The sequence below is a fragment of the Calonectris borealis genome, chromosome 1 (genome assembly GCF_964195595.1).
Source record: "Calonectris borealis chromosome 1, bCalBor7.hap1.2, whole genome shotgun sequence".
NCBI classification, from domain to species: Eukaryota; Metazoa; Chordata; class Aves; order Procellariiformes; family Procellariidae; genus Calonectris; species Calonectris borealis.
The window spans coordinates 216,827,951-216,854,748 of NC_134312.1; the positions used below are offsets into that span (position 1 = coordinate 216,827,951).

Sequence of the window (26,798 nt, forward strand, 5' to 3'; positions counted from 1 at the left end):
CACCACTGACTGCTGAGGGGACTTGCAATGACCATGCTTTTCTGTTAGACATCTCACTTAGGTATGTAAAATTAGGTGGGGTGTCCTCAGCACCCTTCCCTGCTGGTTGCAGCATCCTCTTGAGAAAACTTCCTCTCCTTTTTCTGATATGAAAAGCTTACCCAAAAGGAAAGGACGGTTACAGTCTCCCCATAAAACTTGTGGTCTCGTTTCAGGAGGAAGATGAGATAAAGCCACTCAGATGGAGGCCAGTTCCACCAGCCTCAAGAGGATCAAGTTTGGGAAGCTGAAGGTGGTACGTCGGCGCTTGCTACAGAGATATGAGCATCAGCCCTTCATCTCCTGCCTGGCTGGTTTCTACAGCTGCCGGTGGAAGCGGTACCAGCGCAAAAGGACCGAGCCTGGGAAATGCTGCTGCAAGACGGTAAATTAGCTCAAAATCAGCACAGACATTGATTTCTGTGGAGGGACAGGTCAATGTCCAACCAAGCGGACGAGTGGTTGATGTCATGGGCCAAAGACATCTCTGCCCAACATCATTTGGAGCCCACCGAGATCTGTTGGGTTGTTAGATTTTGGCTCTAAGCGGTTGATGGATTGCTGTGTTTCCATGGCAAGCTCAGTTTGTCTGTGCCACCACGCAGCTAACAAATGTGTGGTGGCAGGAAAAGACCTTGCACCAAACCCTCCAGGCCAGTGAAACACCTCAAAGCCATAGGATCAAATTAAAGAAGGAAAATTTGGGCTGGGCATGCAGTAAAAATTGTAAAGAGGGCTGCTGTATAGTGCAATTCCCTCTCACAGGAGGTGGCTAAAATCCTGTTCATTTGCAAAGTCATGAGATCTGTTTTCCCTGAAAATAAATACTGCAGAGTATGCTTTTGAGGCCATCCCCCTGGTCACAGAGGACAGGGGGGGAAGTCATCTCCACCTCTGCTTCTGGATGTCCAGCACTAAGCCACGTGTTTTATGGACAGTCAAAAAGTATCTGCCATTTGCTCTGATTGCTTTGGGGTAGATAAGGCTCTGACCACTTGTCCTTCCTCTCCCTCTCCAGCGGGAATGCATGTTTTTCCCATTGCTTGTTGGAGCTTTCTGCTTTTCTCTGGTCTTTCTGTACATGTGGAGTGAAGCAAAAAATGACTACAATAACTTTGACTGGTAAGTACCATCTTTTTCTCCTCTCCCGCTCCTCGGGCAGGTCCCCAGGGTGGCTGGGAAGAGATGAGCACCCTCCCCAGCAGCTGTGCTGCAGCAGGGCACTTTAGCCATGCGCCAAAGATTTGGCTCCTTAAACTCTTGGTTACAGCATCCAAATTGAATGTCCAGTGACCTCAGAGGTACTGAGGCTCTGCACTTTGCTTGGCTACAGTTTTTCGGTACACGTGTGAATTTGGGGGAAAGGGGAGAATCAAAAATTGTGAGTGAAGGGGACTAAATAGCTTTTCCCTTTCCTTCTCTGAGTCTTTTCCCCCCCCCGTTCCCTCTGAAGAAATGTGGTGGCTGGCATCAGAGGCGTTGCATCAGCTATCTCACTGCAAAGAGAATTGCATGTTCCCAGTCCTGAAAGTAAGAAATAATTGGCAGGGATTTATGCAAATCCTTTCCCTCTGCAGTATGTAGGTAACAGTTATGCAAATCTGGCCCCTAAAATTAATTTAAAGCAGCTCAGATATTATGGGGAGGAAAGGTGTAATAATATTATTCATCCTTATTGAGCCTTTGGGTAAAAAGTAAAGCTTCCCTCTCTCTCTCCTTGGGCAATCCCTCAGCAGCTCCTCCAGCTTTCTGTTGTTGTCTCCTTCAAAACCTGACTCGAATTCCCTTTTTGCTGCGGTGCCCTACACAACCGCAGGCAGACAAGGTGGGCTGTTGGCCTGAGTCGTGTCATCTTACTTTTTCCCCAGGCTGCCTTGTCTGCAGCAAGGTGCTGTGTCTTACAGTCAGACTAGGAGCTGTCTGGAGCAAGGCCATCAATTTGGTCCTGTATTTTACCACCCCAGCACACTGGGGTATTAGTCTGGCCGTAACGCAATCATGGATTTGGGGAAGGAGGCTCTTAATCACTTTTGCGTGTTGCAGGGTAGGTTATTCCTCCCTCCCTCTTTGTTTTATTGCTTTGAAAATTTCAAAATTTTACGCAACAGGGCTCTTGTTCTCCTCCAGTCCATGTGCTAAACACAAACACTATCATAATATTGCTTTTTAGGTATAACTATGGGAACCTGGGCTTCTGGTTTCTCTGGTCTCTTGTTCTCCTGATTGTGGCTGCAATCTTCTTCACGTACATCACACTGTTATTGGTAAGTAATGCTCTTTGTAAGCTGACCATGATTTATAGTCCTAAAAAATAAACATAGGGATGGCTTTAATGTGTCAGACCGAAGCTCAGCCTACCCCTGCGGGTGATCCCTAGACAGTGGATACCTGGGGAAGATTGAGAACACGTGTTTATGGTACTTTCTCCCCATGTCCACCTGCAGATGACCAATTTCAGTCTCTGAGCCAGATGTAGTTTGTGTGATTTCTCTCAATGATTTCCCTTCGATGAATTTGTCCAGTGTCTCCAGCAGTGACTGGATCTAGATTTAGGGGAAGCTAAAGATTGTTGTTCTAACAGCAGGGACGTATGGGGCTCCGAGTCACATAGCGGTGGTGATATGTTGTCGAAGCTGAGTTATTCCTCTAATCCTGAAGAAAAATGCTCATTAGAAGAAGGGGAACATTATCACTGAAGCTACCTTGACTCTCTCTGCTTTGCTGGAGGGTTTCTCTCCAGGTAGAGACGTGGCCACAAAATGCTCCTGAAGTTTATAACCCAAGAGGCAATGTTCCTGAAATCTTCATTTTTACAAATCCTGTGACATTTTCTCTAGACTTCTGATCTGCTGCCTGCTTTGGTTACTGGAAACATACCAAAAGCAAGTATTTCCTAAAATTTCTACCTAGTCATCCTTTTTCCCTGTCCTTTCTCTCATAGGGACCCCCCAGATAAAGACAGATCTGCATCTGTGTTTCCACCCTCTGCATCCAGAGCTATAGGCTAAGAAATCACTTTAACTCCAGGGACTGGAGTCCACGTTCAGTCTCATGCCTGCTCCAACTTTCATTTTGAAATGCCAGGTGCCAAGGATGAGGTTATGGCTTTGACTCACCTCTGTGACAAAGACAACCAGCTTTTATCATCAGTTCCTGCTTTTCTTACCCATTCCCTGATGTGTCATCATATAGTCCGACTGTAAATTGCTCATGGCAGGGAATCTCTTTTTGCTTTGTTCATGCAGCACCTAAAACAATAGGTTTCTGGGGTCCTCTGTCCCTGCTGAAATACAAATGAATAGTGATTTTATTCTAGTGCTAGCAATAAAATACCAAAGTGATAAATAGGACAGCTGCTTGGCCACGCCCACAGCGATCAATAGCATCACAAATGCTATGGACTAACTGAGCTCTGAGTAGGACAAATAACAATATTTAATTACAAGGATTTTGTGACATCCTGGTGGGTCTTGGGCTCAACGTCTGTTATTCAGCAAAGCCTACCTGGCTTTCCCAGTGGCCATGGGACAGTGTGGGTGGTTTGGCAGTTACAATGCTACTTTGAGCAACTCAGAGCTTTGCCAGAGATGCCTGTGTGACATGGATACCTCTGAGATCATACCTTAGCAGGCTGTGGATCTGGAGTCCACCTCAGGATCAGACTAACCCATCGTAGCACATGCTAGAAATGGACTTTATATGATTTCTTGGGCTTGAGGAGCCTGAAGATGCCTGGGGCTGATGTGTCAGCTCGGTCATGCTCTGTCGGGATCCAAAGATCCAAACATCAGCCAGTGTCCAAGCAGTGGACTTTCTTAGAGGCGTTTCATGTCTTTGGCGGCACAAATGTGATGGCTGCAAGCTATGGTGGTGTTGAGTTGATGGTTGGACTCGATGATCTTAGAGGTCTTCTCAATCTAAATGATTCTATGATTCTATCAGGGCAGGTGGTAGGCAAAGCGAAGCCAGAAAAATAGATGGAAAATACAAGGTGAAATTGGTGTCCCACATGATTCAGTTCAGTCTCGGTCCCACTCTTCGTTGTGTAGACACATCCTCCTCCTCTCAGCATCTCAGTTCTATCTAATGAGGCTAGCAGCACTTGCCTTCCTCAGGGGGATGAAACACAGATAAACCTGAAAGAATACGAGGCGTTTGGATACCATCAGACAAGTCCTACAAGAGAAATACTTCAAAGGTGCCTCTGCTCTGGGGACAGCCCCTGTAGCGAGAGTCCATTTGCTCCTTGCTTTCATGAAGCTGTTAAGCGACCCACCCAAATATTGGGTATTTCTAAGGGCACTTGCCCTGCTTGATTGCATCACCATGTCATCCTGTCTCATTTGGCAAGATTGCTGCATGCGTCTATGTTGAGTAGTGGGTGTTGGGAGGCATGAGGCCCCACACCATCAGAGCTGTTACCTAAATAGGATTAGGTCTTGAAGAAAAGGGGAGCGAAGAAAGTCATCAGCACCACCATTCATGCTCCCACTATCTCAAAGCATGCAGGGTCATACGACGGTCACATACAGGGTCTTGTGATGACAACTGTGGCTTGGCCATGTTCATCCCAGCAGGGCTCCTTTCAGAGGAGGACTTTGCCAGGAATCACCCCTCCATCGCTGTTTGCAGAGCTTCCCCGTCACAGTGTCTGGCCTTTCACTGCAGCCTTTGATGAACCACTCAGTAAAACACTAACAGCCTCACAGGTTAATAAGTGCAACTCAGCCCTTCCACATCTAAATAAATCTATCATTGCGGGTACTATACGATAGCTGGATCACCCTAATATGTTTCAGACAACTGATGGCCAAATAGGTTGCCTCCACAATGAATTACATCCCATGTAACATTCCATGAACAGTGTTGGATGGAGACTATCCCCTCACGCGTTGCAGAAGGACTGGAGACCTTCACCCAGGCGATGTTTCCTTGTGATGTTTTGCATCAGCAGTCCATCACATCAGAAAATTGAGCACACTGATGCCCTTGTTGGAGCAGAGAGATTTTATAGCAACCGGTGGCTGGTCTGGTTTTGTTTGTGAGCACCATACCCTCTTCCTTAATGATGGCACCCAACTGGAGCCTGCAAGCCTGCTTCCATGGCCTTATTGTTAACCACTGAAGCAAACACTCTTCTGCCCACCAGCCACCAGCGGCTGAAGAAAACGGTGCACAACAAAACACTTGCTGTCTGCGCAAAGACGCTCTCCATCCGCATGCATCGTTGTAATTTTTTCAGACAATCAGTTTCAATTAATTCAATTGTTATCACTCTGCGAGACAATTTTCTCATTTCCATTAGAGCTACAGGTTAAGCTGAGGGGTCTAATTGCAGAACAGTTCATGCTCAGTGGAGAAGAAAAAACTTTTCTTGTTCAGTCTTTAAACTCCAACATAATATTTTCCTCTCTGCAGTTCAACCATGTTTGTTCCAAGGGTTTTGAGGAGGTGACTCGTGACTGTACAATATAAAGAGGTTCAGGTGTGTTGTGGCCTCTGCATTTGTAGGCTAAGAAAGGACTCAAAATAGTGCATTGGCACTGAAGTTCAAAAAGTGATCTCAGACCTCCATCCCTAAGAGACTAAGGTACCAGAGAAGTTCTGAGTTGCTGCATTTTTTCCAGAAAGTGAGTGTAGGGACCTGAATTCTGCTGTTGTGAACATCTAAGTGAGCAGATATTTTAGGTGAGCAGAGTGTCCAAGTGCCTGCCTCCACATCCTTCTGGTGGAAGGTTCAGAGCCTGCCTAAGCCTCACCAGCAGTATTAAAATCAGCACCAGGTCATTCCCATGCTGAAGCAGAGTGGTGTTAAGGGTCTATTGTCCATGCTTTTGCAGCATAACCTTATGGTTAGTGTTTTTGAGTCCACTCAAAAAGAGGGAGACAGAGGTGCAATCCCCCTTGCAGCGAATCCATCTCTCTTGCCACTGGAAAGCATCCCTTAATTATCACTTTGCAGGTGGATGGTGGAGGGGAGACACTTCCACACCTCGTACTAAAGAAGAGAAGAATGCAAGTGTTGGAGGCTGTAAGATTCAGGAGATGATAGAGCTAGCAAGAGGGATCTTGGCTCTAGCCTCAGCAGTAATAGTCAGACAAATATCGGTCACCTAAACCCACATATCTATGTACTTGTATTAGACAATCCCAGGATATGTATCGAAGCGGTTTGGAAGAGCCAAACCTGCTAGTGCTGGTTGTCCCTTTGCCTGAGGAAGTCCTACTCTAGGTGCAAGCCTGTGGGACATTGCTAAAGGCAGCTGCTCTCCATGGAAGACCATATTGGACAGGTCCTGAAGCAGTTTTTGAGGAGCAGGATGAAGCTAGGTTATTGTGGCTTGAGATGTTAAGCTTCAGGGGTACACGGAAAGCGAAGAAAACTCAAACTGACTGTGCCAGACAATAAACCTTGTCCACATCACATCAGGTCACTGGTCCATCAAGATGTGTTCTCCTACAACTGCAAGACTTCCTTCTTCACCCTCTGAGAATGAAACCTGGTGATTATTATTCTTGTAAGCTGACAATGAGATGTTGTTTCCATCCATTAAAAATGAGCTCACCCTCTGATGGCATTCCCAGATGTGGTGCATCGTTCATACAAAAGTTATACTGCAGTAGCAGGGGAGAGTCCTGTTGAGCATGGCCTGTGAAATAAGTGTTTGGCTGTACCTTAGGAAAGGACCAGGTCTTTGTAACATTGCTTGCAGAAAAGAGGCAATTTTGAAAGTGTCTTTTTTTCTTCCTTTTTCTGAAATGGCTTATTTAAGTGGGTCTTGCTTAAGATCTTCAGCAGTAATTTAATTCTGTCTGAACTGCTCCCATGGTTACTCACGTACTGGGTGCAGGATTCGATTAAAGGAGGCTAACATGTCAAGAAGCACTTAAAAGCTGATCTGTATTCTCTGCTGAGCTTATATCTCGCTTCAAATCAGCATGATCCTGGAAAGAGAGTGTGTTTGTGGCTGGATGGGAAACAGCTTACATTCCTTTGTAGTTGTGTTTTGGGAGAGCAGAGCCCCTTCCCCTAAATTTGTATGTCCTGCTTTCACACAATCTCACTGTGTTACAGTCTGGAGGGACCTGGATCATAAATGATCCTTCTCAGTGGAGCACTGATGTCTACAAACAGATACTTTTCATAAAATCATAGAATCATTAAGGTTGGAAAAGACCTTTAAGATCATCGAGTCCAACCGTCAACCCAACACCACCATGCCCACTACACCATGTCCCCAAGCGCCTCATCTACACGTCTTTTAAATACTTCCAGGGATGGTGACTCCACCACTTCCCTGGGCAGCCTGTTCCAAGGCCTGACCACTCTTTCAGTAAAGAAATTTCTCCTAGTGTCCAATCTAAACCTCCCTTGGCGCAACTTGAGGCCATTTCCTCTCATCCTATCGCTAGTTACTTGGGAGAAGAGACCAACACCCACCTCGCTACAGCCTCCTTTCAGGTAGTTGTAGAGATTGATGAGGTCTCCCCTGAGCCTCCTCTTCTCCAGACTAAACACCCCCAGTTCCCTCAGCCGTTCCTCATCAGACTTGTGCTCCAGGCCCTTCACCAGCTTCGTTGCCCTCCTCTGGACACGCTCCAGCACCTCCATGTCCTTCTTGTAGTGAGGGGCCCAGAACTGAACACAGTATTCGAGGTGCGGCCTCACCAGTGCCGAGTACAGGGGCACGATCACCTCCCTGCTCCTGCTGGCCACACTATTCCTGATACAGGATATCTGGTGATACTGGTCCCCAAACTGTCCCTTACAGTGGTTGGGAAGCTTGCCCCAGGTACTCAGATTCCTGAGCATAGACCTGTGCGGTTTCACAGCATCGAGGTACTTCTGGTGAAATTCATCACCAGGTTCATTGGTTGCTTAGGGCTGGGACTCTCCATCAGAGCCGTGGACTGGCTTTCCTCATCCTTTGCTTCTTGGTGTTCAAGGCTTCTCAGGTTGTCCCTGGCTGGGGTTTGCGCTGTGCCTCACGGGAACCCTCCCCAAGGACTCCAACTTGTCATCAGAGGGAAGGAATGTGCCAGCCACCAAAAACTGGAGTCTTTTCATCTCCAAGGCAGTTTTCCCTGTTCTGAGATGTGCCAGTCCCTTGCGTTTCCTGTGATTACTGTGGAAGCACTGGCTCCTTTGCTGTCTGCTCTGTATTTTTGTGGTGCTTTTGTGGAGGCATTTTTTAGTCCCTGACCTCTCTCCCGTGGTTGATATGCCTCTAATCACCACAAATGCAGAGGAGATAGGCAAGGTTAGTGCTGTATTGGTTCATTCCATACCAGTTGATCCTGGCCATCATTTCTCTTTCAGAATTTATACTCACAAAGAAAAGTCATTAAAAGAGTGTACCCCAAAGTGCCCAATTATTTGTTACCCATGAAAGGGCTTTGATCCTGCAGGGCAGCCTTGATATGTGCTTGGCCATTTCAGAAGCATTTTTACTGTAGCAATAAACACTTCTCCCCATACACCTGTCCTGCTAACAGCCCTGACATTGTGCAGGAAAACCTAGCGTAAAGTGACTTCCCAATGCAAAAATAATTCCAGAAGTACCTCACTGAACACACTTCACCATCTTCTACCAGGATGCAAAACATCTCTTCTTGATTTCCCAGGTCCTAGCGATGTGTTTGCTTGCAGAAGGTCAGCAGCTGTACCTACACTGGAGTCACAAGGTGGGGAGAGTCAGGGCTTTCTGGTAACTCTAATCCATGCTTTCAACCAATTGAGTCTCTGGTGTTTCTCTGCATGAAAAACATCTTAGATTATGGGAGAGAAGGAAGAGAGGGAAGACTTTAATCTTAGGAGACTTTAGATACCATAAGAATGATATCTCCACCTGAGCTGATCACCTAAACTCCTTTTCAGTCAGTGGAGGGAAATGAATCCTCTGAGGACGCAATTCATCCAGCTGGTCATAGACATCTAAATAAAGATGAGATGAATCACACGTAAAGTACCTTTTTCCCCCACTGACTCCAAAAGGAGCTTGTGGTGACTCATTCGGGTGAAGATGTCTGTATTTGACACGTCTACATGTGGTAACATGAAGACAAAAGCAAAGTTTCCATGAGAAGCACAGTGTAATTTTCTATAGCAGGCTCCAGCAGCAGTGAAAAAAAATGGCTGCTATCTCTGCAAAAGAGAAATCTGGCTTTTCCTAGGCATTTTGTTTCCTTATGTCTTTTGGTCTTTGGGTGGTTTGGTAAGTGCCACCTGGAGTTTTGAAGGTGCAGAAACAAATTCTCAGGGAGCTGTTGCTACAAAGTGATGCATTAGAATCACCCTCCTTAAGAAATTCTTGATGTTATGTAAAGCATTTTAAAAATGAGCCTCTAGCCAGGCAGTTTAGGGGAGAATATAATGTGATTGCAAATCTTGCAGGGGAAGGGAGTAGCTGGATGCGCAGATACTTGATCCTGTGTTTCCTCATTTAAGTAATAGAAACACAATCATCTCTGCTATTGAAAATTGACTTCCAGAAGAACCAGAAAGATGTAGAACAATTTGTAAAAAAAAAAATGAGATCGTATCCTTGGGTGGAAGAGATTAGGGGCGGATTATTAAGGTGTTGATCTGTAGGATCCCCCTGAAGAACGGTTAGAGCCTTGGTCCAAATTCTACTTGCACGTAGTCCTCAGCAGCTAGATGATGCATCAAGAAGAGCCTGCCATCACAACTGTGCTGGTACCAAACTGTGCAAGAAGCCAAAGAATAGACTGAGCTACCTCCTCACTTTTTTGGTTAAAAAGTGAACTTTCATCTCTTAATTATGGGAGTGTTTGCTGTTGCTGAAGCCTGTTGCAAAGCAGCTCATAGCATAAGGAAGCTGTGTTGCTGTCTCTTTTGGGTGGAATTAATCACTTCTGAATGTAGCCATCTGCAGGTTAGGGATTTAATGTAAGCTGATCATCTAGGCTCCATCTACATCAACAGAGAGAGAGAGAGGCATCTCCCATCATAAAGCAAGTGGGAATGGATCACCTCTGGAAATTCTTCTCTTTCTCTAATGATTATAGAGGAAGCCTTGAGGACTGACGTAGTTGGGTACCCAACTCTTAAGATCAGTCTTGCCGTACAGAAAAGCCAATCGATAGCACTGTTGGTCTGGTTTTAGTCCCGTTGCATCTCTATGTCTCTGAACTGGCATAGTCAAGCTCATGCTTGACTTATCAAGTCCAAACTGCTTAAATAAGCCTGTGAGTCAAATGGATGGCACACCTTGTGCAGAAGTGCTGAAGCTGATTTATGTCTTCTTTGTCTCCCCAGATTGGGACTTTTCTTGTCCTGGGCTTCTCTATCACAGCCCTCCTCATATTATCGATACTCTGGGGAGATCAATGGAAAACTGTCCGCCTGTCGCTCCAGGTAAGAGGTCTGGGAGGTCTGTTTGAAAGAACAACTTGTTTATAGAAGTATTTTGTGGTAATTGGTAGAAAATATTCCATATGGTGAGTGTTTTTCACGTGGATTTTCCTTGCAGGGCATGTGGTTTTGAGTAAACTTTTATTATGACTTAATATTTCCTGTTGGGAGAAAGGAAGCCAAGACCTGAGGTTGATTTTCAAGCTATCTGATGTAACACGTCTCCAGTTGGGAAGTCACATCTTTTTTTTTTTTTTTTTTGGCAAAAATGTTGTAGGTGTACTGTTAATTTTGAGCTGCCCAGGGCAGGTAAATCAGACCCCTTTGGCTGGCAGGGTTGCTGGAGCAAGAACTTTCTCCCTATTGAGCTCCTGCCAGTTCAGCAGCTTTAGCATTAGCACAATTTCAGTCTTCTGTGACTCAGAAGAGCTTCATCTCTTGAGGGCAGGACAGCACTGAGATTTTTGGGGAGCAGGTGGGGAACACTGGTGTCAGGTGGGACAACTTGTGGGATACTGTGTTTGGTTTTGGGCCCCTCTCTACAAGAGGTGCTGGAGCGTGTCCAAAGAAGGGCAACGAAGCTGGGGAAGGGCCTGGAGCACAAGTCTGATGAGGAGCGGCTGAGGGAACTGGGGTTGTTTAGTCTTGAGAAAAGGAGGTTCGGGTGAGACCTTATCGCTCTCTACAACTACCTGAAAGGAGGTTGTAGCGAGGTGGGTGTCAGTCTCTTCTCCCAAGTAACAAGCGATAGAATGAGAAGAAATGGTTCAAGTTGCGCCGAAGGAGATTTAGATTGGGTATTAGGAAAAATTTCTTCACTGAAAGGGTTGTGAAGCATTGGAACAGGCTGCCCAGGGAAGTGGTTGAGTCACCATCCCTGGAGGTATTTAAAAGACGTGTAGATGTGGTGCTTAGGGACATGGTCTAGTGGTGAACTTGGCAGTGTTAGGTTAACGGTTGGACTTGATGATCTCAAGGGTCTTTTCCAACCTAAATGATTCTATGATTCTATGCAGGAGGTCAGAGTGCATGGTCTGCTGGCCTCCTCAACTCTCAGCAGATCTGAAGATGGAGGCTAGGTGGAGGTGCTGTTTAGTGTCTGAGCATCCAGGTCCTCACATGTATTGGGAAGGAAGAAGTATGTAAGCCTTCGACTACATAGCTGCCTTGCAGATGTTATTTGGTCATATCACCTCTCCCCAGGTGGCTTACTGCTTGTGAACATTGGGAGAGCAATGCATATGGATGGGAAGAGGAATCGATTGGTAGCTCCAGAGTTATGGAAGTCTCCTTGAGATGTGGTGTTTGTAGCATGTGGTTAGTTGCACATTCCTGCTCTACAGAGTTTGGTAATCGTTGGGCTATGCACTGGCAAAGGTAATGAGAAACCATCAGCTTCTCCTTCTCCTCGCAGACTCCAGGGGAGGTGGATGGGGAGAAGCAGACGCAAGAGCCTTTGGGTTCCCCCCAGGTGCTGTTTATTTTAGGTGTTCATGCCCTTTGAGATGCTTCACATGGCCTCCCGCTGCTGTTCCCAAAGGACATGAATCTCTTGTAGATCCTCTGTCATGTCCATTAGGCCTGCAAAGCTGTCTCAAATATACTGGACATCTCAGATGGCACTTCTGTTTACGCAACTGAATCCTGTTTCTAATCAGAAGATGTTGATATCAAGTGTCTGGCGCAGACAGTATCACAGGCAATAACATCTCTCAGTGACTGCTGCTTTCTTCAACCCTTCCAGCTTAGAGACGCAGGCATGGACTAAGCAACAGAAAAGGCTTGCATCTGAATAGATTTTTTTCCTAGCACATATCTTAATAACTCTCAGTTCTAGCTGGAACAGAAACCACAGGGCTCTGATGAGCATGAGAAAATGATGGATTGGTTTCTTTGACAGATTTCCCTAGTTTTATGAAAGATGTGTCATATCAACATTACTTGAGTGAAGAGCATCCATTCAGTGTCAAACTATTTCTGCTTTGTTTTCAGCTCTGCTCATGCATTCGTGATAAGTACAGAAGTCATTCTTAGCTTCTGATCTTCTTGTTTAATCTTTAGGACCAAAGAAATCAAGTAAAATTACTTTATCTGTCCAGCAATAGGTATTATCTAATATAGCATAAACATTAAATGAATATATTGTTTTGTGTTAGTAAATCAAGAAAAATGTCTACACGTTGAGTTAAAAGTAAAAAAAAGAGAAAAAATGCAATTAACCCTGATGGAAGTGAATTAAATGCTTTGAAATAAATGAAAATGAATTATTTTTCTGGAATATATTGATAATACGTGGAACTAGGTGCTGCAGGCTGTTTATGAGTCTAATAATGTCCATGATCAGACATGTAGCAGATTAACTACTTCTCTTACACCACAATGGTTAGTTCCATACAGGTGTAAATACCACATTTTATCACTCAGGTTTGTTGACATCAGTTTAATGATTTAGCTGCAGTGTGGTATGGAGATGACTATTACCTGGATGGGATTGGATAGGGTTGGATTGGATTCAACTGTCGGCTGTCTGGAAGATGCTCATGAATTATGGTATAGCAGTAATGGCAATTGCATCTTCGTGGACGAGGAGAGCCTTGTCCCCTTTGGCTGACTTAGGGGAAAGGAGAGCAGTGAGGAGCACTCCTCAGCCTGGGTAGCTGGCCTGCCTGGGGCCACATATCTCTCCAGGGGTGTTTGGTGGATCCAACCCAAGTGCAGAAGAGAGGTTGAACTGCTGGTATCCGCAACAGGAGCCCATCCAGGTGGAAGGCTGTAGCTGTGTTGGGGTTTGTTTCCATCTGTCTCCACACTTCATCCTTTGACTAAAATCCTTTTCTCTCCTTGCCAGATCACAGCTCCCTATCTCCACATAGGGGCAATAACCATCATGGTCCTCCTGTCCTGGCCCGTGGCTCTTCATGCCATCAGAGCAGATAAGAAAGGTACAGTAGCTCTGCTTCCTGCTCCCTATATGACAAAAGACGTATATCAGTGTGAGAAAACAGGCATGCAGGAGCCCTTTCCTCTCACACCCGCACTCCAGCTGGAGGAGACTTTTAGCCTCTGTGTATTCCAGGGAAATTAGGGAGGCTGGGACTTGGGCTGTGCCCTGTCCTGTGGCTGTCCAGATGCATTACTGGTTTGCATGCTCCCTTGCACAGTTTTGGCCTACACCAAGGCAGTGACCTGCCTTGAGATGGAGGATATTAGCAGAAGTACCCACGTTCTGAGTCATGCATGGAAATTTGGTCAGCCCTCTGCAGGAGAAAGCAGCTGGTAGCAGCTCTCTTGGTTGACCTTTGCTTGCTATCTCCAGTCCAGCCAATCCACTTCAGACTAGTACATTTCAGGAGAAGCCAGCTGAGATAGGGGAAAGAGCTTTTAGATCAGTTCCTAGTGTTATCCCGTGGCAAGTTCTGTCTACCCCTGAAAAGTGTGACCAAGTGGTGTAAAGGACAAGGCCAGCTGCCAGGAACAACTGTGGAAGAGCCTGGCTCTGGGACTGGCTGTTTTTCTCTGACCTAGTCTCTCCAATATAGCCAAAATCATCTACATGGCACCCATCTGCAGATGTTGATTTGTAATAAAAATCATAGACAGAATGGGCTGGTAGAAGTATTTTTGTTTCGTGCCCAGAATTTTTCTTATTGAACTGGGGAGGTTGGGGGGGAATATGCTGGGTCCCTAGACTCACCGGGGCTCCTGGGCAATGTGTCAACAGGCTCCGGGGAACACTGTAGGTAATGAGTTGGCAAGTTTCTGAGATGCAATACCTGTGCAGTCAGAGTCTGTAGGGTTCTGGAGGTCACACACAGAAGGTCACTGACAGTCTGAATGAACGAGGGAAGTATTCACCTTAAGGGGATGTAACATAGTTGAAGGAGAAAGGTTCCTGCTCTTCTTCACTGTGAATGAAACTTCAAAACGTTGCTTGTTCTTATCTGAGTAAGAAAAAAATTAGCGTCCTTCTGTTGAGGATTGTTTTTCTACAGATGGGGGATATTTCACTGCACCACCTCTAAAGAAAAAGAAATTAAGGCCATGTCTTGCTGTAAGGCATAGTGAGATGTAATTAAAGCACAAAACCTGCAGTCCTGACTTAAACAGCCCACATCCTTGTTTTGACCAGTTTGTTTTCCTGGGTTGCACTGTTTGGAGAGAAAGTGAAAATTAGGGGAAGAAGGGATGGAAAAAGGGATGGGACAAAGCCCGACAGCTACTTAGCTGGAGGGCTGTATTAAAAGTCAAGCCGCAAGGCAAACCTGTATGTTACTACATGGATTAACTCTAGCCTTCCTCCTTCAAATTCTTCCAGTTGTTCAGGTGATAATTGTTGGTCCATACCTGGCTATCCTTCTCTTTCTTTTCTTGATACCTCTGGGGATGTACTCTCCTTGCATCAGAGAGATGGGGACGCTTGGACCAAAGCCAGCCCTCATTGGACACCGTGGAGCTCCAATGGTAGGTCTGGAGAAGTTATTTTACATCATTTCTTCATCCTGTGTCTTGCTACCTTGATCATCATCATCTTTTTTTTTTTCCATGAAATCTGTGGAGGGTGGAAGGGGAGACATTTCCTTTCGGAACTGCATGCCAAAGGCATCACTGCATGGGTTTGCTGAGAAGGAAAACACTGTTCCTGAGGGACAAGATGGGTTTGGTGGCTAAAATGGAAGAAAACAAACAGTAGACTTTAACAAGATAATGACACTCCCTTAATAAAAACCAGAGATGTTACAAAGAGACAGAAAGTACTTATAGAGTCCTCCAGAGTGTGTCTGAAAATGATCGGCTCATGTGCTTTTTTCTTTCCAGCTGGCGCCAGAAAACACTGAGATGTCATTTCAGAAGACAATTGAACATGGTGGGGATGGTCTTGAAACAGATGTCACCATTAGGTAAGGGGAAAACATCGCATATATACGCTTCTTCTTCTAAGGGTTGCCTTTGGAGACGTGCAACTCCAGGCAATTAGGTTTTACTGATGGCTGGGACAGGGTCCCTCAGCTGGTACATGATGACAGCGGCTGTAGGGCATGGGTGTTCTCAGGCAAGTCAATAAGCTGTAGCTATTGATTTAACAATCATTATTTCTACAGTATGTTCTAAATACTTTGCAGAGTATAAAGACAAGTCCCTACCCTAGTCTGACTTCGAGGCCACAGTGAGGGTTGTATCAGGCCTACAATAAACAGAAAATTGTGTTCAGAGTTGTGACAGCATTGTCCTAATTATTAGATCTTTAATTGCCTTTGTTTGGGGGACCCATTGCCATGAATTGCTAACATGCTGTGCAGGATGAGCAGTTCCAGGCACTGTATGAGAAAAATACTATTGCTTAGATGTTCTGCTAATGTAGACCTTTCTGTAAGAGAAAATTGTGCCTTTCCATCACTGTCCATTTAGACTTCTGTCCTCTGAAACCCATAGAAACACTTTGGTGTCAGCAAAAACAGATTGCATCCATAAGTTACTATCCGTTTTTGGGGGGACTGGCAGGCATAAATGCCACTATCTCCACTTTGCCCCTGACAAAACTGAGACACAGTCAGACGTGACTTCTCCAAGGTCACCCAGCAGTATTTAAGCTGGAAATAACCCGGTGTCTTAAGCCTCAGCCTTCCTCCCTATCCCACCCTCTTCACTGAGGGAGGCTGTAATGCTGCATTCACGTGGCCCACATATTTTTCTGACCTGGGCTGTTCATGCCTTGAATGAACCTGCACCCCAGGTGACCTGAACTCTTGCTCTCCAACAGCTATGATGGGGTTCCTTTCCTCATGCATGACAGCACCTTGAGGAGGACAACTAACATCAAGGAGGTCTACCCCAATGACACTGCTCAAAATGCTGCGTTATTCTCTTGGGATACCCTGCAGGAGTTGAATGCTGGAACGTGGTTCCTTAAGGTAAGCGCCATAAAGGACTATCATCAACTGGATGTAGAAGAGACACCAGCTGGCTACTACTTAATAGCATGAATGTTAGGAGAGGAACTACCGGTTGAGCCAAAACTCAAAGTCAGTAGAAATCCTTCAGTTGGGGTCTCATTGCTTTGTCCAGTTGGCCTTTAGGCTTAGAAGACCTGTAACGGTTGGTGGGTGTTGTTGTGGCTCCTTATCATGGCAGCAGCAGAACACATTGTCCAGAGGAAGAAGACAACAGCTACTTGTGCAAGGTGCTGTGTATTATAGTCACAGCTAACCCGGTGGGACAGAGAAGCACAGCAGAGCTAGCTGTGAACTACATAATTTAGGTCCCAGAAGCAGTGTCGTCACAGCCTGGGTTAATATTTCCCTTGTTTCTCAGGTAGAAGAGCTAAGCAAAATAAAATATCCTCACCTACTGAGGGCTGATGTCAAACTTTTTCCCTCTTAGAGATATGATTTTTTTGCATGCAGCTGACTCCCAGAGGCGACTGCCTGATTGATTTCCTTTTTTATATCTGTTTATTTCTAGGACAAACCATTTTCATGCATGGGCTCACTGTCAAGGGCAGATCAAAACCAGGCAATGAATCAGTCAATTTACAAGCTAAGTAATTTCTTGCGCCTCGCAGACAGTCAGAATAAACTTGTGATATTTGATCTCTACCGCCCTCCAGAGAAACATCCTTACAGGAACTCGTGGATCAACAGAACCCTGGAAGTCATCCTCGACGAGGCGGGGATTAGACCCCATCTGGTAGGGTGGCCTCACTCCTCCGTATCCCTTTTCTTGTTCTCCAAATTGGGACTTTGGGGTCATATGCTGCATGATTTCACCTGCATACAGTCTGGCCCTGTGCATTTCACTTGGTTTAAGAGGCATCGTTTGGAGTATATTCTCTGGGCACAAAACAGTGTAACCCTAAGCAGCACAGGGAAATAAGCCCGTGTATATACCAGCTAATATAGCTTTATATATATACCAGCTAATGCCTTAGCCCCCAAAGGGCATCCTTTCATCTGTGTCGTAATTGGCAGCCTACTCCCTGCCACCCATGCTTATTTTATATATCGCATAGAAATTCCTGGCTTAAATTAAAATACATGGAGCTGGGAGCCTTCGTTGCCTTCCCCCTTCCCCAGGCAATTCCCTGCTTGGGATGGATGCTAAATCCATGTGGATCAGGTTATGTATCCATTGATGTCTGGGGAGTTACGCTGATTTGTATCTGCTGAAGTTCTCTTCTCCCATGCTGGGAGAATGGGAGAACAGAATATTTTCTGTTGCCTTTCCCATAAACCAAAGCTGTCTTTTCATCCATTTCAAACACCGCATCTTTTGTTGGGCTGTGTGAAACGTACTCACTGATTTCAAGTTGATAAGCAAGGAACAGTGAATACTTATTTCTTGATGAAAGTGACTTGCAAGTTTTAACCCTGTATCCAAATGTTCTTTGATTGTTGAAAGAAATGCATCATTTGACAGGCTGGGTTAAGCTCCTCAAGACTTTATCTTTATCTTTACTGGGTTTGTGTGAAGGGCAGGGCATATTAGTAAGTCTGTTGGGAATTCACTGGGTCCTCTGTTGCCTGCAGGTCCTATGGCTGGAGAATGACATGAGGTCCTTTGTTCAGTCTGTTGCTCCTGGGTTTCAGCAGACAATGGGCAGTAAGGCCCCAGTTGAAGACCTATTGATGGACAATATTGTCAAACTCAATCTGGCCTACACTGAAATGTCCAGTGAAGATATCCGGTAGGTGGTGGTTTCAGCCCCAAGTACAGTTGGTGGACTGCGTCTGGTATACATTTGCCTCACGCGTGTGGCAATGTCTCCCTCCAGTGTCCAGCTCCAGGATCTATAGGATTTTGGGAAGAGCTCCTTTAGATCAAGTGGCCATCTCTGTTGCATTTTGGAGGTGAAGGACTGCAGTTCACTCCTACTGTTGACCCTGTGTGTGGCCAAGAGGTGGCATATATAATTAAACCCCCCTGCCCCCACGTCCGTATTTACTTGATCAGGATCTGAGGATCTTCTGGGTAGAATAACACAGCTGTCTCCTGATTTCTTGTCTTTCTCTTCATGCCAGTCCCACCAACACTGAATCATGGAGAATGAACAACTATTTAACCTCCCGTGGTTCTTCCACAAACATGAGTTTGAGTGTGAAATGCTGTGGTGAGAGCCCGTCACCCACTTGTAGCTGATGTTTTGGAAACTTCATTTCTTGTCTCTGTTGCTACCAGTACTCTGTTGCTTGTGACACACTGAAAATGTCATCTCTCCAATGGAAGACTCCACGTTCATTGCGGGAGTTTCCAAAATGGTTCTCTCATATGAAGAAAAAAAAAAAAAGAAAAAAAGAAAAAACAGTCTTACCTGTCTGTCATGAATGGGTGGTTTTAAGGCTGCGTAAAGAATCACCGGCAAAGGTATTGGTGAAGGGTGATTTTAATAGAAATTTATAGAAACGTGACTTAACAGAATTTGATGGCAAGATTCACTCTATTACTTATTACATGGATTAAGTTACACAGGGGAAAATCGTATTAGAATTGTGTTGGAATTATTTGTACAGAGAGTGAGGGTAAAATGGTAAAAGGGTAAAAAGGGGACCCTCCCGTTGAGTCACGAGGTTCAGAAGAGATCCGACTGGACCCAATCGTAGTCTCAGACTTGGACAACGGTTTATGTCTAATACAGAAAGGGATAGGAAGGACCTCCCGTTGGGAGGTAGATCCCTTTGCTTTCTAAACTCCTTCTCAGAAAGGAGCCTAGGTGCGGCTGGATCTACCCGTAGTCTCAGACCTGGGCAACAGTTTGTGACTAAAGGGTTAAGGGTTTCAGCAGCAACTTAATGCTTAAACATTGATCAATTTGACAGCTGCACAAAGAATTAGTCAAGTTGCTACAAATACTCCAAAGATTAAAACAACTTAACTACAGGTTATACTTGTTAGTAACTATATAGATAAGCGCACAAAAAGATCTAGATCAATTAATACATATATAACTACAGATTATAACTGTAAGCGTGCAAAAGATCTAGATCAATCAATACATATATATATAACTACAGATTATAACTGTAATCGTGCAAAAGATCTAAATCAATCAATATATATATATATAACTACAGATTATAACTGTAAGCGTGCAAAAGATCTAGATCAGTCAATACATATATATATATATGCATATGGATATGGTACCAAAGCTAAATGAAAGGCCTAGAGTTAGTTAATTTATAAAGGTATACCTGTTAAAAATTCCCTTTGAGTACTGTGAAATACTCACGTTAAATGCTTTGGCATTTCCCAAAGGGTGAAGAGTTGAGCCCAGAGGAGCGTCTCAGCCCAAAATCTCGGGGATCCTCTGAGTATCGCAAATTCGAGTTTGCGGACTCTGAGAAGCGTCCCACTCAGAGGGAGGTTCTGGACGCAGCCCGCTGCGGTCCAGGAGAGCTCAAAGGGTCTCACTTGGTACCACTGTTTATAGGTTTGCAAGATGATTGGCTTTAGTCATCAGTAAATTTCCACTTTGGCTACTATCCGAGGTGGTCCAGGGTAGTAATTATGGTATTGTTTCACGGTAACAATGGTATTGTTCCACTTGAGCTATGATCCAGGTAGGGAAAGCTTCAGAGCTGTCAGAGATAATGAATTATCTCTTGTTTCTGTTCCCTACCTTGATCACGTAGCTAGTGTCCCTGGTACAATCAGTGTTGTTCCCCACCTTAGCCATCCAAGAGCGCTTGGTACGGCCAAGGGACGCTTAACCGCCCAACTCGTACACAATGGCTAAAGCTTAACAGAAGGTTCTGAGATCGTATCGTGGCCCAGAGGAAAAGAGAGGGGGGAGGGATGCACCACCACACTGTCCAACTCTTCTTCTGTAAATACAATTTTTTTTTCCTCTTTCCTGTGCACAAAAACATTGAAAACTAATTTAAAAAAAGAAGAAGAAAAAAAAGTTTAATCCTTTGGATGAGAGTAATGTTCATGTTTTCTCAACAATAATTTTCACAGAATTTAAAGTCCTAGGTAGATCCATTTGGGTAAATCCTGGGTAGATTTACAAATGCTGATACTGATGATATTCCTTTAGCATTATACAGAGAATGGTCTCGCTTCATATTAAGTTTTAATAGCTTATAAGAACTTGACAAGTGACCAGCTGATGCTGCAAGCATAACAAACGTGAATAGCCAGCTTCGAGGTGGTTTCAAACACACTATCGGGAGATTACAAACGCATCATTACATCGATCCATATGGCAGAGAGGCGAGCAAAGTTTTGACCCTTTGGACATTTTAACTGCATTTGCCTCCAGCGGATCAGGTATTCTGCATTGACCAATTGTGAATGATTAATTATTGGCTGGTTGGCCTTCCTTTCTATTCTTTATTTAGGTCCTAAAGCAAGCCTTTGCTACAGAGAAATGTCGTTTCTCCTTGATTCAGCTCAAAGGAAGTACTAACCTCTTTGCTTTTCTTAACGAAGGCTATTGCCTTTTGGTCTTTTAAAGGAAATACGCTGAGGCAAACATCACCACCAACTTCTATGTGGTCAGTGAGCCGTGGCTTTTCTCCCTGGCGTGGTGCTCTGGGGCACACTCTGTGACCACCAATGCCGTCCACATACTGAAGAATCTCAGCCAACCACTCTTCCTCATGGTAAGCAAAAATCCTCCCCCTCCTAGGGATAGGAAGTAGGGTTGGGATGTTCATGGTTACCTTTGGAGACCACGGGCCAGTTCATGCATGGATAAAGGAGATGACGCTCTGCATGAAAAGGACTTGAGTTGAGCTGGCACCTGTGAGCCACTCCAAGTATCACCATACCCTTCTCCTCTTTTCTCTTGGCCCAGGCAGAAGCACCCTGCTCGTTAGGATTTGCAACTTAGACCTTGAGATGAGGGAAAAGAAGTCATATTGAGACTTGTGTGGGGAGAAAGGAAGGGTCTTTGAGGGCACATGTAGCTGATGCAAGAGGATTTCCATTTCTAAGCTTTTGAAGCACCTTATTGATATCAGAATTTCCTCATTTCCCAGGGCCTCCCACCACCCTTTTCAGACTTGGTGTGGTGCCACAAGCCCAAGGGAAACAACCGTAGAAATAACCCTTCCTTGCTGGGAGGAATTTTTTTCACATAATTTCTCTATGCCCTATTCTGCCTTGGACATCCTTTAGGGCTAAGGAGAACCTGGGTTACTGGTCCCACCAGAGTCCCTGCAGCCTAAAGGTTACTACTTTGAATAACAGGCTTCACACTCTTGAAGTAGATTTTATGATGCTCCCATCCAGAAAACTGTAGGTTTCAGGCCATTCTGAGGGTGGGTGGAGGTCCAGTCTAAGGATGAATCTTCAGATGCTCTTAGACTTAAAGCAGGAGCCTCCCCAGACCCTCTGTGGTGTTCACTAAAGGACAATTTTGCCAGGGAAAATGAGATGCCACGAGTTGACATTAATGTTGGAGGGAAGCAGAGACAACTAAAGGGCCTGCCTGTACAAACAAGAGGTCCCTGTTATATTCACTGTGATGTGATCCAATCTTCTTGGTCACCCAGCAGATCTGCTTTTATGAGAGATGGGCACCAACACCCACTGGGGGGTGGCCAGTTTGAAATGCCCCCAAATTCTTTAAGCACCCAAGAGGTGTTACTGCACATGCACACCTGGCAGCAGAATTGCCGTAGTCAAGCAGCAAGAAAGTTTGAGGAACTTATTTGCATATTTCGGGGTCCTTGGTGGTGGACACATCCTCTGTTGTTCTCTTCCAGACTCCGCAGCAGTACAACATCATGTGGATCCTGACAGATCTGACCTCTGTGCTCCTCATCTCCCTCATCTTTGCTCTGCACTGGTAACTACCATTTGCTAACGGCCATGATATAACCTGATCTTTTGCACCAGGTGGAGGGAAGGAGGGATGCTTTCAGGTGATCTGAAGGGTTAAAACTACTTTTGAGAACATTTCTTTTCCCTTCAGGAACTAGAAGAAAGCCCTGAAAGTCTCCAAAAGCCTCTCTGCTGCTCCTGCTTGTTCTCATTTTCTGTTTCCGTTTTGGCAGCTCAGGCATTGTCTACCCTCAGGATTCAGTGGAGACCTGGTGGATTTACAGTAGCAACGTAAACCAGTTATCAAAGCTGATGGGCTGAGAAAGGAACTGATTTTTCTATTATTAATATTTAGACACTGTTGCATTGGACCGACTTAAGAGGAAAGCTCTCAATGTTAATATTTGAGCGCTCCTTGTCTCTCTATCTGCAGATGCCAGGACCCCTGAGGAAATCCATCCTCCCAGATCAAAAAGTCCGGGTGTGTCACAGACACCACATTTGGTTTCCTCCCATGCCGTCAAAGATTTTACCTCTGTTTAATAATTGGCAAATCTGGGGTTCACAGGACAGGCTCACTCCAGCAGGTCGGGTCGGGCTGCTGGACGCTCTGCTCTGCTACGGTTAGATGAGGAACTTGTCTGTGCTCTTGTCCCAGTGGTGGCCAAGGAAAGCAGGAGGTGCTGGGCTCAGCTCTTCAGCTGGCCAGCTGTGGATGGGTGGAAGGACCAGACCAGGGGTGTTTTCTGCAGGGGAGCAGAAAACAACCGTGCTGCAGGTGACAGCACCGGGAAGCTTCGGGAAGGTCCTGGGTGAGCGGTCTGGATTGCTTGTAACCGTGACTTGCTTTGACACAGGAAAGGGTGGCAGCTCTAATTTTGCTCTGGGATGGTGGAGAAATGAATTAGTAGCAGTACTAGGTCAGGTGATGAACTAGCAGCTGTACAGGCATGTTTGCTGGGCATCCAGGCTTTTCCCTTCCCCAGACAAAGTGGCTCCTTCCCTTTCTTCCCCTTCCACCATGCCCTGCTCTCAGCAGTCCTTCCTCAGGTCCTGCTTTAGCAGCTTTCACTTTGCTGTCAAGGCTGCAGGTTGCAGGGTGGTTCGCAATCACCCCTGCAATGCATCACCACCACCGTCAGACCTTCCCATGCCTGGCTCCTCCAGGCCCCTGTTCACGTTGTGGGTGCATTTCCCAGGGCCCTGCAGATGCTTCTCATCCAGCCAAACAACAACCTCTTCTGGGCTGCCATTGCAGCCAGGGCATTCCCAGCCCTGCCGTCAGCAGGGCCCGAGAGCCCTGCGTGGTCTCGTTTGTGAGGTTTATGAATGCATCAAAATCACATTTTTAAAATTTCCCTAGGAACCAGTGGCTGCAAAACATTTCTGGGGCTTTTGAGCTCTTAAATATTTCTTAAAAAACAGGGCTTAGTCACAAACTTGCCTTCAAAATGCTGTTGCACATATGAAGTGTGGATGCTCAGACATCACAGTCGGGCACTGGAGTCTCTTCTCAGTAAGGACCTGAGCAAATCCCAAAATACCAGGGCAGTTCCTGCCCTGACAAAGTAGAAAAAAGGTGTCCAGGGCACCAGGGAGCTACGAGGGGAACCACAGCAAGTGGTGGCCTGAGCCAGGTGCTTTGCCCCATACAGGTGGCGAGAGCGGAGTTTCTCCTGCTGTGCCCATGACGATGGCCCGATGCTGGAGAGCGGCACCTACAACAAGTTCAGGACAGGTGAGTGGGCCAAGGAGAGCTGGGAGTTGCATCCTGCTCAGAGTCGTCTCTGCTGGGGCACTGGGGTCCTAGTGGAGAGGTTGGTGATGGGTGCCCATGCTGTGGTGGAGGATGGCTGCATCCTGGGTTGTCTCAGTCTCAGGTGCAGGTGGCAGTGATTTCTTCCCTCTGTTCAGCACTGGTGAGGCCACGTCTAGGCACCGGGTCCAGTTCAGGCTCCCCAGTACCAAGCAGGTTGTGACAGATAGGAGCGAGCTCAGTGGGGCCACTGAGCTGGAGGATGGGGCATTTGAGATCTTGGTTTGCACAGTGGGAGAGAAGGTCAAGGGGCATCTTATTGCTGTCTGCAACCATCTAATGGGAGGGTGTAGAAAAGGTGGAGCCAGACGCTTCTTGGATGTGCAGTGACAACAGCACAAGCTGCAGCCTTGGAAATTTTGACTAGATATAAAGAGAAAAAAAAGAAATTTTCCCCTTGAGAGTGGTCAGATACTGGAACAGGGGCCCAGACAGATGGGGAATATCCACCCTCAGAGATGTTCAAAGCCCTGAGCATTCCTGATCTAATTGGTCCTGCTTCAAGCAGATGTTGGGGCAGAGACCTCCAGACATCCCCTCCGATATGCATTACTCTGCGATGCTGTGAAAAGAGAGCCCAGAGGCACCGAGCCCTCTTGGGTCTGCAGGGCAGGGTGGGATCCGGTGGGGACCCTCCCGTGCACCAGGTTTCTGCACCCATGGAGCTATCATCCAGACAAAATGACCCAACCTGGGCTACGTGCATTTTCAGCCAGGTTCTGTTTGCTCACGGCAGCTGGCAAAACCACTGCAGATGTTTCAGTAGCTCACTGCGTGTCCCCTTTTCCAGAGCTCAGCGACATGCCTACCGTCATAGCCTGACACGGGCAGGGAGGGGATGCAGACCTGCCATCTTGATGAGGACTGGAGAGCAGACCCTCCCCTGCTGCCCCTTCCTGCGACCAACGTCCAAGGGGACCAGCTGGGGAGGGCTCAGATCTGCCTGGTGAGGAGGAGCCATTTGCCTCCGTGACCCTGCTGGAGATGAGCACCGAGCTTCCTCTCCTACAGTTTTTCTCACAACCTCATGCCTGGCAGGGATCCCTGGGGTGTAGGGGAGCACAGCTGGAGTTGCAGCCACGAAGAAGCTGTGCACCATGATGAGATGCAGCAACCACACGGGAGCCACCATTTACCTCTGAGACCATTGGCATCCCACAGGACAATCATCCTGTAATCCCTCCTGCCGTACGTAAGCCTTGACAGCTGTTTTTTACACACGCTGCAAACATCTGAGCATCCTCCAGTCCTCCTCATTCTCAGCTGCCCACGTTTCTCCTGTCAGACCAGCCTCTTCTCCACACATTGCCTCCCTCCCTCATCACAGGTCTCCTCCATCCCCAAGAGCACACTAGCCCCACCACGACGGTCAACTGCTGCTGGCTGGGTCACTAAGGTCCGTACCTTTCCAGGTTAGCTTAGGTTTCCTTTTCCCCACTCTTGCTCTGCCATAGACCCTAACAGGACAGTCTCTTCCCCTTGGCTGTGGGTGAAAGCATATCTTCCCACGGGTGCTGAAGGACTTTTTTGGTGCCTTGGCCATGTAGGTACTGGGACTATAACCAGGAGCGCAACACTTTTCTTCAGAAGGACTGAGCTGCATGTGAATTGGTCCCACCAAGCGTCCTGTTTGCTTTTCCCTTGGGAAGGTCTGTATACCTGCTCTGCACCCTGGGATTTATTCCTTTTTTTATTTCTCCCAGTGGCTGCTGGCACAGAGGGAGGAGGGGGTCTATGCCCTGCTCTGCAGGGGAGATGTGAGCATCTCCCAGGTTTAAGCCATAAATTTCTACTTGAACAGATAAGAACAACACATTTTTTGTAAATTGCAAGTGCTGTTTTAAATACATTTTAGCTCTCCTATCCTGTTTTGTTCTTATTTTGGCAAACTGGGAAAGGGGAAGAAAATAGTCGTCTTCACCTGAATCAGGCTATAGACATTTTCTCATACGTGAGCCTCATGCAACTCGGTGTTTTTGCTAAATAAAGCTATCACAAGTGAATTGTGACAGGGAAGCATTAGGTTTCAGAGTTAACTGTGCTGAGAAGCACTCAAACATTTCCAAGTTGCAATTTTGGAGTATTTTGGAGGCTAGAAATGCAAAAAGGGAGCATCCTCCTCTGGAAAAGGGCTGAAGGGCTGGTGGATTGGTGTACAGCAGCTCCAGATCTATGAAGCATGGGGAGAGGATGCTACTGATGGTGTTAAACTCCCTCCCCATGCCCCACATCCATCGCTGGTTCATAATTTTTTGTGGGTACCACTCACATGGAAGTATGTGACCAGCAAAAATAGGAGTTGTGGAGTGCGTGGGGTGAGCGGTGGTATGGGGTCCTCAGCCTGTCCTCTGGTGTCCAGGTGAGGGACTTGGCTGGGACAAGCTGTGATCTCCCAATCACGACTTTTCATATGTATTAGGAAAAGCCACCTCAATGTGCCTTCATCCATGTATCTAGCTGCTGCTTGGTCTTTATGCAGTAATGTCTGCCTGTACTTACCTTCCTCATCCTCAGCAGCCTTGTCCAGTAGAGCCTGGCCAATTAGACCTGTGGTCTCCTGCAATGCCTTATGCCCTGTCGTATCTCAGCTACTATTTTTGCTGCTTCACAGCTAGCAGCATCTGGCAACGCCATTAGGCACGTGGCTGGTAGTCTGACTCCCACACACAAACTTTTCACCCAGTACTTCCTACATCCAGTGATTCAGCTCAAAACCGACCTTCATGGAGGAACGAGCCCTTGTCTTAGAGGACGAGCAATGGAGACTCCCCAGGTTCCAGTGTTTTTTACCCAAAAAGAAAA

At 46.2% G+C, this 26,798-nt stretch overlaps 1 protein-coding gene across 1 annotated transcript; it reads left to right on the forward strand.

Annotated features, from left to right (window-relative positions):
* The first annotated feature begins 215 nt into the window (after window positions 1–215).
* Window positions 216–25,858, forward strand: GDPD4 (glycerophosphodiester phosphodiesterase domain containing 4). Its single transcript, XM_075140282.1, has 15 exons — window positions 216–424; window positions 1,058–1,161; window positions 2,210–2,303; window positions 8,665–8,724; window positions 10,319–10,417; window positions 13,263–13,356; window positions 14,730–14,875; window positions 15,230–15,312; window positions 16,173–16,323; window positions 16,874–17,098; window positions 17,938–18,095; window positions 20,868–21,015; window positions 22,123–22,205; window positions 23,836–23,918; window positions 24,787–25,858. Exons 1-15 carry the CDS (start codon window positions 242–244, stop codon window positions 24,816–24,818), a joined length of 1,743 nt encoding a protein of 580 aa, XP_074996383.1. The 5' UTR covers window positions 216–241; the 3' UTR covers window positions 24,819–25,858.
* Window positions 25,859–26,798: the final 940 nt, after the last annotated feature.

What these genes read in the sequence shown, in the direction of transcription:
- GDPD4 (XM_075140282.1), top strand. Translation starts at nt 242, where the DNA reads ATGGAGGCCAGTTCCACCAGCCTCAAGAGGATCAAGTTTGGGAAGCTG. An exon ending in CTGTCCGCCTGTCGCTCCAG is followed by an intron (nt 10,418 to 13,262) that starts GTAAGAGGTCTG and finishes TCTCCTTGCCAG; the next exon opens with ATCACAGCTCCCTATCTCCA. An exon ending in CTGGAACGTGGTTCCTTAAG is followed by an intron (nt 16,324 to 16,873) that starts GTAAGCGCCATA and finishes GTTTATTTCTAG; the next exon opens with GACAAACCATTTTCATGCAT.